At 44.1% G+C, this 16,528-nt stretch overlaps 1 protein-coding gene across 5 annotated transcripts in view; it reads left to right on the plus strand.

Annotated features, from left to right (window-relative positions):
* WASHC2C (WASH complex subunit 2C) overlaps positions 1–16,528 on the plus strand; it is a 2,476,852-nt gene that overhangs the window by 778,672 nt on the left and 1,681,652 nt on the right. For all 5 annotated transcript variants that reach the window (XM_069610545.1, XM_069610544.1, XM_069610547.1 and 2 more), the window contains one exon: positions 13,336–13,448. In XM_069610545.1, the coding sequence (XP_069466646.1) occupies positions 13,336–13,448 (113 nt within the window). The remainder of the gene's footprint in view (positions 1–13,335; positions 13,449–16,528) is intronic.

Raw genomic sequence — 16,528 nt, forward strand, 5'->3', positions numbered from 1 at the left:
CTCCGGGTGTATGAAATGTGTAAAAAGAATCTCTAAACTTATGCTGATTCTGGAAAAGTATTTTAAAGTACATTTGATTGTTACATATATTGCCCTTTTTAAGGAACGTGTATTTAAAAATTGATTTTAAATAAATAAATAACTGTTCATAACTGAAACCTTGAGTATAAGTCTTACTTGGCTACTTGCATCTGAGAATTTCATTGCTACAAGCTCTACAGCTCACATTTACCCCTCTTGAGATAGGCCTGGCTGCTCAGTCACACTACCAACTAGTGTAGTACAGACCTATACCAAAAGGTGGTTTACCTAATACCAAGTAGACCAGTGTTGTGTAGTCTTGCACAGTATTACTACGTCAATTCTTGCCTAACAACCATAGGCCCACTTAAGCTTAGAATGCTACAATACTACCGAGCCATTCAAAATACAGATTTTAATTATCCCATGGCAGTCCATTTTTTAGAACATCGTAACAGGGTTGCATGAAGTTTACAGGATTAGCAAACATTCCCAAACATCTACAAGGAGACAACAGGCAATTCAAACCAAGACATTTGGAGGCTAAACTCATTATTCGTTTTGAGACACTGAAACCTCTAGGCCTCAATGGGGATGAAGAACTGCATTTGTTCCTCCAATAAATGCCATTATTATATCTGTAGATTTATATCATCCTTGCAACCTTTGGACATTGTCTTGTTGTCTGAACTACTAATATTTATTGACTTTTTTGTAACTGTTGTATTCTTCTGTTCAATATATTGTTGAATGTATTGATGATTTTTTTGATGTATTTATTGATACAAGTTTTTGAAATCTAGTGGTGAAATTTTGATTGAGTTGGACTTAGATAATACGAATACTGTACCATTGTTGCTCTTTTTACTTATTTACTTCTTCACATGAGTTGAAGACCTTTTTGTGGTTCTACATTTATGATATTTGGTAACTACTATGAAACTGTCATTTATTAACATTGATAGTTTTCTTTTGTTCCTTTGGTCAACCTTTTGGAATTAAGTTCTGTGAGTTATTAGCACGATTTATACATTTGACTCTAAGTTCTTGAACACATCCAAGAATTGCACTTTTGATGGAGTATCGACTCTAATTTTCACTGCCATTTCAGCTTACACATATTTATATCTGCACTAGCAGTTTATTTTATATGCAGTTTACAGTTAAGGCTTAGTGCTATTAATGAAGTGCATTGCAGTGTTTATTGAGATACTACATCGAAATAGGGATTGTCATTGTATGCATTTCCTAGTTACCATGATCTCATGTTCATATATTGTCTCACTGCTCGTTTCATAGTAGTACCACAGTGCTGTACTTGCCACCAGATCAGATGAAGAGTATCCCTGAATTAGTCCTTTAACAGTAATCATGCACTTTTGTACTTTTGCACCTTAGTTGCTAATTTCGAAAGACATTTAGGTCAATTGCACGTACGTTTATAATCATGCACTGGCACTTTGTGTCTTAATCTGTCTTTGGCTTGCCGCCATGTGTCTTGTTCTCGTATATAATCAACTTTGAGGCATTGAGCTATGGAACAGACTTTTTTTTTTCCAGTAACTCATTGCACGCTTATTTTTTGTAAATTGATGCACTTGCTCTTCATTTGCATATTTGAAATGTATTTTTGCTGGACACTGACTTCGCTTTCACTACTGGTCATTCGAGACTACTTGAAAAATATTTCCAACAGTAGTTGGATGGTTTGTAAGTCTACCATTTGGCTTTTATGTATAGTCCTATAGGTATTGACACTAGTCCAAAATGGCCGACTTGAAAGACAATTGTTATTCTACCTATACACCAATACCATATGATCCCTAGATGAACAGGATGTCAAGATGTCCACGTCGCCCCTCCCCCCACATCTACGCGCCCCTGCCACAAGGAGCAGGATGGAGAATTCACCTTTTACAATTTTAAGACCCATCTTTAACCAGAGGCCTTACCAAGGGGCCGGGAGAGGGTTCGAGAGTGCAAATCATCCAACCAGGGCTGGGCAGCGTCCCCGTGGATACCAGGTGAGCGTAACAGCCTCACGAGGTGAGAGCTCTCCACATTCTGCAGATGGTAACAAAGTTCCAAAATGCCCAACATCTTCCAGCCTTCGATATTCTGAGGTTGCTCGGTCTCATGGCATCCTGCATCTTTCTAGTGCTAGAGGCCTGATTGAGGATGAGATACCTTCAATGGGCTTTGAGCACTCAGTGGTCCCAATTCTCTGGGAATATGTTGGATCTTCTGCAAGTTCTAAGCACAGTTGCTCAAGACCTTCTTTGGTGGGCTTGCAACAACAACATTCTCAAGGGAGAATATTTTTGGCAACCATGGCCAGAAATAACTGTAGTGATGGATGACTCACGGGGTGGGGAGCCCACACCAACGATCTGACTATAAGCGGTAGTTGGTCTCCATCGGAGTCCAAACTACACACCAACCTGTTGGAGCTGAGTGCAATCAGACTAGCGTTGAAGGCCTTCCTGCCCTCTGTAAAGGGAAAAAATGTCTTGATAATGACGGACAACATGGTGGCCATGTACTACCTCAACAAGAGAGGAGTAGGGTCACTACCACTGTGCAGAGAGGCAATGCAGCTCTGGTTCTGGGCAATACAAGAAGGAATCTCTCGATCAACAGTTCACCTAGCTGGAGAGCAGAACACGGCGGCAGACGCTCTGAGCAAGCAGAACAGTGTCCCACGAGTGGGAACTAGCTCAGGAAGTCCTTCGAGAGATCTAAACCCTTTGGGGAAACCCTCAAGTGGATCTGTTCGCGACCAGGGTCAATCGAAAGTGCGAACCATATTGCTCAAGGGTATTTCCTCCAAGAGGAGCTCTAGGAGACGCGTTGGTTGTGGACTGGGAGTTTCCATTTCTGTACGGGTTTCCGCCAGTCCCCGTGATTCCTCACGTAATCGGGAGGTTGAGAAAGTTCAGGGGAACCATGATCCTAATTGCCCCAGATTGGGCCAGGAGGACGTGGTACCCGGACCTTCTGGACATGCCCATCTGCCCTCCAATACATCTTCCACAAAGAGACCATCTTCTCTCGCAAGAGGGAGGTCGGGTTCTCCATCCAGATGTAAAGACACTCAACCTTCATGCATAGTTTCTGAGAGGTTGAGATACGACGATTGGGATCTTCTGGATGATGTAATGGAAGGCCAGCAACTAAATCCCTGTACCGGTGTCGTTGGAATAAATTCAGTAATTCTGGTGCAGGGATAAGGATGTGGACCCTTTTCAATGTAGCACCCCAATGGTGCTTTCTTTTCCTATTGCATCTAGCCAATCTGGGGCTCCAGATTGGAACAATTAAAGGATATATGGCTGCACTGTCCATTTTCAAACGCTCCTCGGAAGAGGTTTCCTACTTTAAAATTCCATTAATCATTCAATTCCTGAAAGGGCTCACTAATGTGTACCCTCCAGTCCCTGTTCATGTCCGGACTTGGGATTTAAATCTTGTTTGTAAGTTTCTAACTTGTATACCTTTTGAGCCTCTGCATTTCTGTCCCTTGAGGCTTCTAAAAAATGTCCTCCTTGTGGCCTTAACATCAGCCCGCAGGGTTAGTGCAAACCTCTCTCATGCAAACCTCCGTACACTACTTTTCACACTTAAGGTTAAATCTTCTTTCTTACCAAAAGTAGTTTGACTTTCACTTGTCACAATAAATCCTACTACCAAAGTTCTACCCTCCTCCTCATTTGGGCACAGAAGAGGAGAGGTTTCATAGCCTGGACCCAAAAGGGGCTCTGTTTTTATATTTCAAGAATGTCAAAATTACGTCAGGATGACCAATTCTTTGTAGGTTATACTGGCTATTAATTGGGATTAGCAGTGTCAAAACAGACCATATCCCGCTGGATCATTATGGCCATAGTTGAGTGCTACAGATTGGCGGGAAAGGACCCGCCGGATGGGCTTCGAGCCCATTCCACTAAGGGTGTGGCTACTTCTGCGGCTCTGAAGAGAGGAGTCCCTGCAGCGGATATTTGTTCAGCTGCAACATGGGCATCAATGCATACCTTCATCAAGCATTACTGCTTAGATGCTTCTTCTTCCAATGAAGGATTATTTGCTAAGGCGGTACTCCATTCCGTCCATGAGAAAAATAATTAGTACTCCCACCTCCAAAATTACCACTGCTATGGGAGTCTATCATAAGATGAAGAATACGTGGGAGGACACAATCCATTCAAAGAACAAGTTACTTACCCAAGTGTAAAGTTCTTTCGACTGGATGCTCCTCCCACATATTCCTCATCACCCCTCACATCCTACCCCGCAGTGCAGTTTGTTAGTTACACTTCTCTCTCACAAAGAGTTTTTCGTGCCATGAGGCACGCCTGGGTGTTCCTCGAATATTTCCACGAAAAAACAGAACTGAAGCCAACGGGCACGGCACAAGCTACTTATACTGATGGTGACGTCGATATGGAGCCCGTCGAGGGACACTGACGCGAGGACCTTGTGCACAGCGCCCGCCAAGAAAACATTTTCCGAAGCAGGCGAGATACGAATATCATAAGATGAGGAATACATGGGAGGAACATCCAGTCAAAAGAACGTTACAGTTGGTAAGTAACTTTTTCTTTTGTGGGAGTAGTGGGACTGGGCGTAGCATTCCCTCTACCAGGTCTCTGTGGGTACATTGAACTGCTCCTGCTGTTACTTTACATATTATACAGCTTCCATACTTCTTATTGGAAATGTTCACAATGTAGTCTAAGCATATCTACCCCCCCTGCCAAGCATCTCTGCACATCTTCAATTAAACTATGGAGAAATGCGCAGATTCTGTAGTTTTTGTTTATGTTCGTTGACTCTGATCTGTAGTCTCTGGGATCTGAGCACCGTCCATCCAATCTTGTGCCTCCATCAGTGTCTCAAACTTTGCCATTTTAGAGTACCTTCAACTTTGCCGGGTATATCAACATGTACTTTAGGGCTGCCTTCCTGAGCCTTACCTTTGTTGTGCTATATTGGAATCTTCGCTTTTGAATCTCGAAGGTGTAGTCTGAATATACTGAGATCTTCGACAAGGCTTTTTGTATTGTCCCTCCAGCCCTGGAGAAGGCAAGGATTTTCTCCCGGTCTTTATAGTTGAGAACTTTAGCTATCATGGGTCTGGGTGTTGCACCAGGCAGTGGCCCTCTGAGGAGGGAGCGGTGCGCCCTTTCTATTGAAATCCTTGCGCAAGTCCCCCTGCTCCTATCTCCTGCAGCAACATGTTTTCAATGTATGTAGTGGGGTCAGACCCTTCCTCTCCTTCAGTCAACCCCACAATTCTTATATTTCGTCGTCCCCGACCTTCCACTCTATCTTCCAGTAATTTAACTTTTTGCAAGAGGATATCAATATCATTCGCTGTCTACACTCTGACTGGGGTGTTTTATTTGACTTTCTCTTGCAGTTTTCCTGTGCGTTCAGCTATAGCCCGTACATTTGCCGTAATAGTCCCACATCAATGACCATGTGTCAATCTTGACTTCCAGTGTCTCTTGTAACACTGCAATGGCCTCCAGCATCTGTTAGTTCCCCAAATTCCCTGTGTCTGCCAAGGGCGATGCCTGTTCTTTTTCTTTATCTCCGCTGTCTCCCTCCTGCCGGTGTGCGTGTCCTTTCGTGAAGGTCTCCATTGTAGTTTGCTTGTTCTTCGGTTTATTACCTTTGGTTGTCATTGTGCACTGTCAGCTTTATCTTTAATAAGGCCTCTGACGTCTAGCCCTTTCTCTGTAATCCTTTGCCGTCTGTACTGTCGTGCCAGCTCTCTGTCTTCCTTTGTCCTTTTTTGCACCCAATTCGCTTTTGCGGAATCCAGACCAGCCTTTTTCTTAGGCTGCGGTTATAGATGTTGTGGCACGTGTGTCCGCTCTTGGGCTAGGTTGTATGTGACTTTCCCTTGTCACCTTTAGTCCCTGTGTCACGTTATTGCTGGAAACATTTATTTGTTTTCTTGTGTGTGGCAATATTACTGTGTAATTTGTGCCACTCACTGTCTTCGCTGACGTTGCACCGTATTCTAGCAAGCCCTTTGTCGTATCCCCACTTTGGTCTTCTTTGTGTAGGGGCCTTTACTGATACCCTGCTTGAGCACTGTCCCTTTGTCCCTTGTGTGACTCATGATGGATGAAGCAGGAGCATATGAACACAGGCGCGCTGTTTATTCTTTGAAGAAAAGTTTTGGTGGGGAGGAAGACAGTCCACACCCCTGGAAGGTGTTGTCCCTGCTGGTTTCCTTTGTTTAGTGCTTTTGCATCGCAGGCACATCCCTGGAAGGTGTTGTCCCTTCTGGTTTCCCTTATTTAGCGCTTTTGTATCACAGCGATGCAGTGTCTTGTCTACCTCTAATGTTGGGTTGTCTCAAGTAGGCCCTTTGTTGTCTCCTCTACTAGATCTTTCGTGCTCTAGGGCCTTCACTGACGCCTCGTTTATGCGACGCTTTTCATGCGTTTCCTTTTGACTGGAGCTGTAGTCTGTGTATGAACTCTCTGATTATATCCCACCATAAAGTTCATCCAGATATGGGAAAGGTTTGCCCCTCTGGGAGGTGTTTCCCCTTCTAGTGTACTTTATGTAGTACTTTCACAACTCTGCGGTGCAACGCCCTGTCCACTATTAATGTTGTGTCTTCTTGTAGCATGCCCTGTGGTGTTACTTCACTTGGGTCTTCGGTGCGCGAGGGCCTTTGCTACCGCCCAGCTTGTGCACCGCTCTTTGTGGGCTCCTCGTGACTGAGACTGGGGCCTACCAGCCTGGGCTCGCTGTTTATTCCATGCCGTAAGTACCTTCTAGGAAGGAAGGGAGTTTGCCCTCCCGGGATGTGTTATCCCCTCCGGCGTGCCTTGTAAAACACTGGGGCAGCACTGTGCAAGAGTTCTAGGGGCGGCGGGAGGGAGCCCTCTTCAATTTGATAAATTCCTAGCGACGTCTGCGCAGGTCCCCTCCCCCCACTGCCCGACTCCTTACTGCCTTATACAGTGTCCGTGGTCTCTCCCTCTGGCAGTTCCTCTCCTGTCTCACTGTCCGCAGCCTCTGTAGCTGCTCTCTGGGGGGGAAGTATTTTGTTGTATCAATGCTCTGGCTCGTTGTCTGTATTGACCGTGATGGTATGCCGCTAACAGCTTCCGGATACTGTCTGGATGTATGAATATCCCTGCCGGTCTCCTTTTGTATCCCCGCCATGCTTGCTGCGGCCGCCTCTTGTTGACCTCTATAGAGCGTCTGCCACGTCCCGGCTACACTGCTTTTCCAGCCACCACTTGTCCTTTGTCCTTCTGGGAGCCTTCTACAACGGCCTTTTGGTTGCCCTGTTCCTCCTCCACCCGTTGCTGCTCTGCTCTCTGTGTCTCACGCATGTCGGAAGCACCTGCTTATCTTGGTGGTTCCGCTTCCCACTCGCTTTGGTGCCTTCCAGCTCGTTTAACTCTGCCGTCGTTTGCATTGCCATTTTCCATTCGTCATGCGCACTCCACGCTCAGCCATGAGCCTCTCCAATGTTTCCAGCAGCTCCTTCCTTATTTTGAGTTGTTTTATAGTTACTAAGCAAACGTATGGAGCTTCTCGATGTACGGATCAGCAGGAGCCTCCAGTGAGCACGTCTGCCTCACATGGCTGCTAGCCATGCCCCCCAGAGAGTAGGAAGGTTATGCCTCCTTCTGTGTTATTGATGGGCCCAAACCCAGCAACTTCGACTTCCCCCATGTTAACCTTGAGACCCGCCACTCGTTCTATGTTTGCCCATTCTTCCACCAGTATCAGTATTGATAGTTCAGGATGTGTTCAATGTTATCGGCATATCATCCGCGAAGGCCACTATCTTATGATCCTCCTTCCCGAAAGGGATGCCTCCTATCGCCGCCCTTGCTCAGAGTTTAAGCAAAAATGGCTCCAAATATATAGCATACAGAAGTGGTGACAGTGGGCATCCCTGCCTCGTTACCCGACTTAAATCTATACTGCGGGATATTTGTTTGTCAACCGACAGGCATATCCTAGGAGCATGATAGTTTGCCCGTGACATCTGCATAAACTTAGTTCCCATTTGCTCCATATCTGCAAACAAAAAGGCCCACTCCACGCGATCAAACCCCTTTTCGGCGTCTAGCTACACTAACACAGCCGGAATCTGTTTAAAAGTTCACTTTTTCTATGAGGTGAATATTCTAATGTTGTCAGAGGTCTGTCTTCCCATAATAAACCCTAGGCGAGGCGCTAACCTTGCTGCCAGAATGCCAGTATACAGTTTAGCATCTATATTCATCAATGTGATGGGTCTATATGACCTGTATTTCGTTAAGTCTTTACCTGGTTTCCCGAACCACCCCGTCGTAGTCGGCTCTTAATCCCCCACTAGCCACTACTGCATTGAATACCTTTGCCAGCCTCGGAATCAATTGCCTATCATATTTCTTATTAAAGGCTGCCGGAAAACCATCGACTCCTGGCACTTTATTCAATGACAATGCCTTAATAGCTGCCTCCACCTCCTCTTCCCTTATGTCTCCGTCTAAGATTTCCTGCTACCTAACCGTTTTCTTTGGTACTGATATATCTGAGACATACTGATTTATTTCCATCGCGTCGGGTTGCTCTGACGTAATAAATTTCTCATAAAATTGAGCGAAAGCCTCTATTATAGTTCCTGTATCAGTAGCACTCAATCCATCAAAGTGTAATCGGTTGAATCTTCCTAGCTGCTTCTGATCACGTCATCTGTCAAGCTAATAACTTGTCTTCTTTATTAGCACGCACATAATACCTCTGTTTGGTCAATAACAAAGATCTCTCTAACCCGAGGGCCCACAGCAAGTCTAGCTGACTATATAGCTCCTTTAACCTTTTATGTACATTTCTCATTCTACATTTAACTATAGCCTGTTGGGTATCGGGTAATTGAGCTTCGTGGTCCTCTTCCATTCTCACCCTTTGTTTCTCCCTCTTAGATTGTAAAATTGTTTCCCCCTGGATTACTGCCTTAAAAGCATTTCAAGTCCCCTCTGTTGATACTGCTTGGTTATTATTAACAGCAGAATATCCATCAATCTTGTCCCCAATCACCTCTACCGCCACCCCATCACTTAGCAGTTCAGTTGAAAACGTCCAAGCCCACACCGTACGCAGCCCCACATCCCTAACCTTCATCAACATAGGGCATGATTGTATAATGATATAGACCCTAAATCTGATTCCTTTACCGTGTATCCCCTTTCATCACCTCTCTTAGTCAGCCATATGTCACAAAGTGTTACATTTTCAAAACATTTCTTTAATGCCTGTGAGGGTAGTATTGCCTTCCCTGCACCTCCACGTCTAGCTATATTGGGGTCACACGCTAAGTTAGTCAGCAGTAAAGATGATTTCTCCTGCTGCAAAGGCCTCCAGTTTAAGTACCACCTCTTGTAGGAACCCAACCTGCCCAGTAGTAGGCGCGTATATCGTTGCCAAAGCAATTTGTGTATGTTCCAATTGTACTGGCAAAAACAAATATCTCCTCTCTGTTTCCTCCAGGGGATCGCAAAATCATAATCTTGAATGAATCTTCAAGTCCTATCAAAACCCCTAAGCTGTTGCCCCCTCACATTAGCTTGAATTATACGAGAAAAAGACCACCATTTCAACGCAGATTTATCTGTTTTCTTAAAATGTGTTTCCTGTAGCATAGTAACATCAGCATTCTCTTCCTTCATTAAAGCTTACTCCTTTTTACGTTTTACAGGGGAGTTTAATCCCCTTACATTGAACACAACCATGAACGCAAAACATAATTGAGTTGATCTGTACTATCCTTCTGACGTTCCCCAGCCACCAACCATGTCCGTTATTCCACATTAATTGCACTCACACCCCTATAGGACACCATCCGTTCCCTTCCTCCACCTTGCCCTCTCCCTCAGTTTTGCACCCCTGCCTCCCCTCCTCCCTTGCATATTCTTATGATGTGAGCAATTGTATTATGAAATTTGTGATTGATGTCTACAGTTTTTACCTTGTTACTGTTTTAATCTTCTTTTTGTAATGTCCATATGCTAAAGGTTGTTTGCAACCAAATAACATTAAGAAAAGTGTTATCGATACAAAGTATCCTAACTGCACTTCACTGTAAGATGATGTGTACAATTGTAAAAATACAAGAATTCCTTTACTGACAGTGTTGTGGACGAATCAGTTTCCCCAAATGAATTAACCACACTGGCAAGGGAAGTAAAGCAGGAGGCTTTACTGACCTCCAAAACACAGGACATGGTTAAAATATAAGCAAAAACACTAGAGGTCCCAAACTGATGAAAAGGTGCAAAAAGAACATCTTTCCTAACAAACAAAAAATCCATTTCACATGACTTCACTCATAGCTGACATCTCAGCCATGCCACTTTGTGAAGTCATTCATCCTCAATGTGGATCAGTATAGTTAAGCACAAGTTCACCTCTGCTCTAAGTGGTTCCTCAGGTTGTTCTCGTAGGTCTGGCATTTATTTAGAGGGCCTGTTTACCAGGTCTTCTGTGGCAAAAGCTGCATAAGCCACGATTGTTGGGTAAATTTATAATTGTATGGTTCATCCCCTCTACTAGTGAGACCCCCATCACTTTTTGCTGGACTTCTGGACCTTTTTTCTTTCAATCTTAAATGCATGGGGCTCTTCTCCAATCATGTATTTTTGTGGGCTCTGTCTTTTGGAACTCTATTCTTTGTATTCTACCTGTACTATGGAGTATGTCTGCCCCATAGCTCTTAGTGGCTTCTGTGTTTTCCTACTGCAGCACACAGCTCCTTATGGGCAGTGTTGCTGGGGACCCTTGGGGTTCTCCTTTAAGATTATTTTTCTATATCCTTGAGTAGCTACAGTTCTTAAGGATGGTATCTCTCTCGAAACTCTAGTCTGAGAGATTGGCATACACCACCTTATGTGGAATGCCAAAGGGATCCCTATTATCGCCCTTCTCTCTGCTCCTGTGTCTTTGAAGTCACATCGACAATCTATTAGCCATGGCTGGTGGCAGTGAACGTATTCTACCAACTATTGTGTAGTTTTGGTACCACAGGCTATGTCCATAGCCTCGGTAGTGCTCAATAGGGGCACCCAAGTACCAACTTGGTGCCTCCCTTCTTTTTTTGCCATTTCTAGCGTGGTTGTTGTTTGTTAATCCTTCTACCGTCTTGGGAGGGGGCGGTCAGTTAGTGTGTTTTGCCCTTGGCGAGAACCTTTGGGTGTCCCCCGCCTAGGCTCCAGAATGTCTGGGCAGGCAGGAAATGAGGGAGGAGCTTTCCACCCACCATGTCCTTTGTCTGGCATAGTGCCTGAATGGAACCAGCTCTCACAGGGGGTTTGGCTGTCCTGATTGGAAAGCCAAACACCCCTTTCTGTAAAATGCTGACAGAGATTGCAGAGGAGTGTGTGCTGGAGCTGTATAAAAGGTCAGGCTTCTGGAGTGAAAAGTAAGTTGACCACTGGAAGCTGAAGTAACCTAAGAAGAAGACGAACAGAGACGCCTGCAGACCCTTTGTAACACTGTGAAGCAACCACTGCTGCCCTTAGCCCGTTTTCTGTATGACGGAGCTCCGAAGAGGATGACTCCTTCCTTCGGCTGGTGGGAACAACCAGTCCCAAGACTAACTTTGAATTGAGCCATCTGCAAGGTCCTAGGAGTTTCCAGTGCTGCGGAACCCCAATACCAGGAGGCCTGCTGCCCATTTCGAGTGCATCATTGTGGAAAGGCTGAATCCATCCAAATATTTGCTGAGCCCGTAAGGGCACTCCAGCGTTCTGATCCAACTCACCCAGACCCCCTCATCCGAGCGTGGGACTGCAGGAAGCAAAGAAGATTGACCAGGCGATCCATGTCCTTTGTTAGTGCTGCAGAAAAGGTGCCAAAACCGCAGAGTGAACCAAGACGTTGCTCAAAGTCATGCCCCAGATCCTGTCCATTGTCCTGCCTTCAGTCATCCGACCACGGAATCCGGAGGTCGGGTCCAGAGCTGCAACATCACGGAGCATCCAGCACAAACATTTTCTTCTAACCTAAGGTACTGTGGGGAAAAAGGTATTGCTTACCTGATTCCAGAAAGTCGCTCCAGACCGTTGGCGTGCACATAGAGGTGTCTAGGGCAACCCCCTCTTACCTCCAACTCAAGCCGCTGCTTGTGTCCCTTCGTTGAGTCCTTAACAGGATCTCCTTAGTTGTTAACCTGCTGCTTCTATAACACTAGAGACTTGAAGAAATCCACAGGAACTCTTTGTATTCTGCTGCTTGTCAAGGTTTTGAGTCCTCTCCGAACTGCCTTTAGGTAGTGTTGCGTTTTTGGATTTAAAAGACTTACTGGGCGGAGAAGCCCTCTCTAGAATCTCTAACCAGTTTAATGTTACACTACTAACCATTTTCCTCCCTGTGACATTCCTATATGTGTTTGCAGAGTAAATGCATTACTGTAAAACAGGGGCGTTGCTAGGGGGGGGCTAAAGGGGCTGTAGCCCCTGATCTTTTGGTTGTAGCCCCGGATAGAATCTCAGGAGCTACAGCCAAAAGACTAGCTAGCCCCCAGTCCCAACAGTTCCGACATCAGCTTAGCCCCGGGTCTTTTCCAGACCTAGCAACTCCCCTGCTGTAAAAACTGTTAAGAACTGCCTGTGCACGTAATAACCGATAGTACGATAGCATTGTCTTTTCCCTTTCTAACGTTGCTACAAATGTAACTGCGAACAAACACAAAAGTGAAAGTGCCCTTTAAAGTGTATTTCAAGTATTCCAAAGTGTTCTAGTGTAAACGTCTAAAGTATTTAAAGTGAATCTGGTGTAAATATAATAAATATATCATTTTATATAAATTATAAGTGTAAGGGTTTCTTTGATGTGCATGTCTAACTGGGCTCAGTGTACTTAACTACAGCTCACATCTTCCTCTTAAGATAAGCCTGACTGCTCTGCCTCTCTACCAAGGTTCTGAGTTATTACAGACTGATAATAAGAGTGGGAGATCTACAAACCCCTGGCATAGTTTACTAAAGTCTTACTACCAGTGGGAGTTTAGGAAAATCCCCTAACAACGCTGCACCTCACTTTTTGCAAAGTATGTGCATGCACAATCTCTCGTTTGCGGCAAGCAGTTCTCGTTGTTAACCACAAAATTGATGCTGTAACTGTTAAGGGCCTCAAAAGGATACACCCTTCAAATTTCACATCTTTAATTTTGAAAGCAACACTGTTGAGAGATGTAGCTTTTGTATTTTTAATAAGTGCACTAACAAAAACAAAACAAATGTCTGTAATACATGTTTTTTAATTTACTATGTTTTTTAATTTTGTTTACAGATGATGAAGAGTACCTCTTCAAACCTCCGAAGTTGACGGATGAAGTTTTCACTCCCTTTGGTACTCAAGGTGGCCTTTTTAGTGGAGGGACAGGGTTGTTTGATGATGATGAGGTTAGTAAAAGGGATAACCACAGGCTTTTATTTCATTTTTTTTTAAGCATGGGTTAGTCTCTCCTTTTCTTCCTATCTTTTATTCAGTATTACAAAAATGATTTGCATCATAATCATTAAGGTCGATTTTGGCTTTAATAACTGTACATCTATGAAACAATGGATAAGATGCAAACCTTTCCAATGCCTTCTAGTTTATGGTTAAAGCCATGCTGCGCTCTAATTCCAAATCTCAAACATGAATGCTTGAGTGCCTCCTAAGTAGCCCTAGTCCATCTAGGCCATGTTACTCCATGTTCCACTTTTTTCCATTGTAAGGAGGCCATGAAATTGGACTTGTTACTCTAGATAAATGTGGTTTAATATGTGGTTTATTTAGTGTTGAGTCAGGGAAGGGATTGGACCAAACACCCATATGAAAAAGGGAAATATGTACAAAAAAGGAAGTTCCTATTCATAGTGTGAGGGATGGGTCAACACAACATAGATTAGTTATCTAGTGCCCTACACCTTCAGTCGCATTTCTCAAAGCATACACTACAAGCCTAATTTTAGAAACACTTGTCTCTTCAAGGGACACCATAATCTAAAAAGCGATGTTCCCAAGGTGTCGCCAGTGGAAAGTTACAAACCTATGATTAAACAGGTCATGGCCTCCAGTGTTATATCCTGGCTAAAGCACAAATGTTTAAATTCTTGGCAAACAGAAAAAAGGTCCAAACCTTTTCTACGATGTGCAACTCTTTTCTTTAACAAAAATATGTTCCTCATGGGAAGGTTTGCCCGGGGTTTACTCTCTGTGCCCTCCTCTGGGCTTTCTGCTTTCACACACTCCCTTTTTACCTTTCCTGACTCTCTGTCTTCTCAAACTTACCTTTGGATTCACCTCAGTTGCTCTACCCATCACCTTTCAGTGCACCTCACTGGAGGTTTGGGTTTATTGCCAAATTCTGGTACTTCAGTTCACCAGACAGGTCTCTTCTAGATCTTAACAATCAGAACAGGTCATCCCGAGTCCACAGGGTTTTTGACATTCACGGATACATAACCTCCCATGACTCTGGTTTACAGCATTGACTTGATCGGGGCTCTCCATGACCTGGTTCTCACGGTTTACCGAGTCCACTATCCCCACAACCTGGTCCTCTGCATTTATCTGGTTTGCTCTCTCTACAACCAAGTTTCTGGAATTCTCTAGGTCACATCTCCTTACAACATGGTTCCTCTGTATTTACAATTCAGGCCTTTCCTACACCTTTGGCAGGCTTCATCAGGGTTCAGGTTGCCAGTAGTCCATCCAGTAAAGTACAATTAAGGAGGTATGTGTGTGTGCGCCTATTGCTATAAATCAGTTGTCCGAACCGTTAAGATGGATTTCTAAACTCTGTCCTGGTGGACCGTGTTTAGGAGGCCACCATAGTTAAAGTGAACAGGGAAACTTTGGGAGGTTAGCCAAACCAATCAACGTTGCATGGAAAGTGGTCAAGTCTTAAGAGAGGTGAGTGGGTCAGAGGTCCACAATGAGTCCACACATTGAAATACACAATTATTAAACTTGGACAGTAAGAATAAAAAAACTATATTTACTATTGGTCAAGAAACACACTAGGAAAATGAGTTTAACAGGTAATGTTGTTACACCATATAAAAATTATAAAACATATTTCTGAGGCTTGTTGAGCTGCTTAGAATCACATTCTTTGCATAGGCCCACATCTAGTTATAGGTGTGGAATATTGCATGACTTTTTTCTGACATTTGAATAGGGATGTCGACAGGGCGTGTTTGTAATACTATCCTGGAGTGACGTGTACTGTGCCCATGGCCCTTCACGCGTCGAGGTACTCGTATTGTTTTTTTACGATATCGTGGTCGGTCGCTCTATGCAGAGTTCTTGTCTTCCAGCCTTTATTTATAGTTATTAATAACTTACTTTTATTTGCCAACAGCTTCCATGCCATCATTCGATGCTACAAGCGGTTTTCAGTGGCATTTCCACAAATACGAAGCAGTACGACAACTCGCTGGCTTCGGCCTACACCAGGCTGCGGCCTGTACAGTAGGGAGAGTTGGGGGTTTCTTATATATCCCTGCCTCTTAGAGAATGCCTATTGCTAGGGAGAATTCTCAGAAATGTGCTAATTCCCTTCTACCTCATTGACCCCCAGCTCTTTTGCTGGTTAGGACTTTTGATTTTTATCCTGGAGAGACTGAGACCTTTTTCCCACTCTCTCATGCATTATTTGATTTGAACACTGTGTTTCTTTTGGTTTTGGAGTCTGACAAACTCCATAGGCATCATCCTTTTACTTTGTGACACATAGCACCCTCAGTGCAGTGTCACAGAGAAATCCTTTGGATTTCTGCTAAGGTTTAAACACCTTCTCTTGGATAACTACTGTTTCCAAGAGTAGTAAAATGAAATTGACTTTGTGTACATTTTCCTCTTTATAGACCCAGCACAAGCTATCTTAAAATAGGTTGCTGGAGGGGTTACTTAGAATCCCCTTTGTCTAACTTCTCGTGTAACATTTTTGTGTTACCCTTTCTACAATTAATGGCTGGTGGCAGTGGTTTACCTTTTCCTACCATTGTGTGTTTTTACCGCGGGCTGCGTTCGCAGCTCCAATATGGCCCCAAGGGTGCCCATTTTGTCAAAATGGCCCCAGTCTTCTTTTTTCACCATTCTGAAGGTATATGAAAGGTTGTTTTCTCCAGCATGGGGTCTGGCATGAATCATATGCCCATGAATATTCCCCATCGTCAGGCTGGGAATCCTCGGTAAAGAAAAACATCCGTTTCAGTTTTGTTTCTGAACTGTCTTTCTCCTAATAAGCAATCACTGGTCTCTGGGTCATACTGCCCCCAGCCAATGACTGCCCTCTACCGAAGCTCCTCCAAGGCAGCCATCTTCATATTTTTACTGCACGTTCAAGTGTTGGGATTTCTCGTGCTATAGCTCTCTAGCTTCCACTGCGTATTGCTTTTTTAAAGAGAATTTCTCTATTTTTTCGGTCAAATTGAGCCTCAAGCTGCACCGATTCTTCATCCGAATAACGGGGACTCATTTTTGGAAGCTT

This window comes from Ambystoma mexicanum, chromosome 8 (assembly GCF_040938575.1).
Source record: "Ambystoma mexicanum isolate Mex_15411 chromosome 8, UKY_AmexF1_1, whole genome shotgun sequence".
NCBI classification, from domain to species: Eukaryota; Metazoa; Chordata; class Amphibia; order Caudata; family Ambystomatidae; genus Ambystoma; species Ambystoma mexicanum.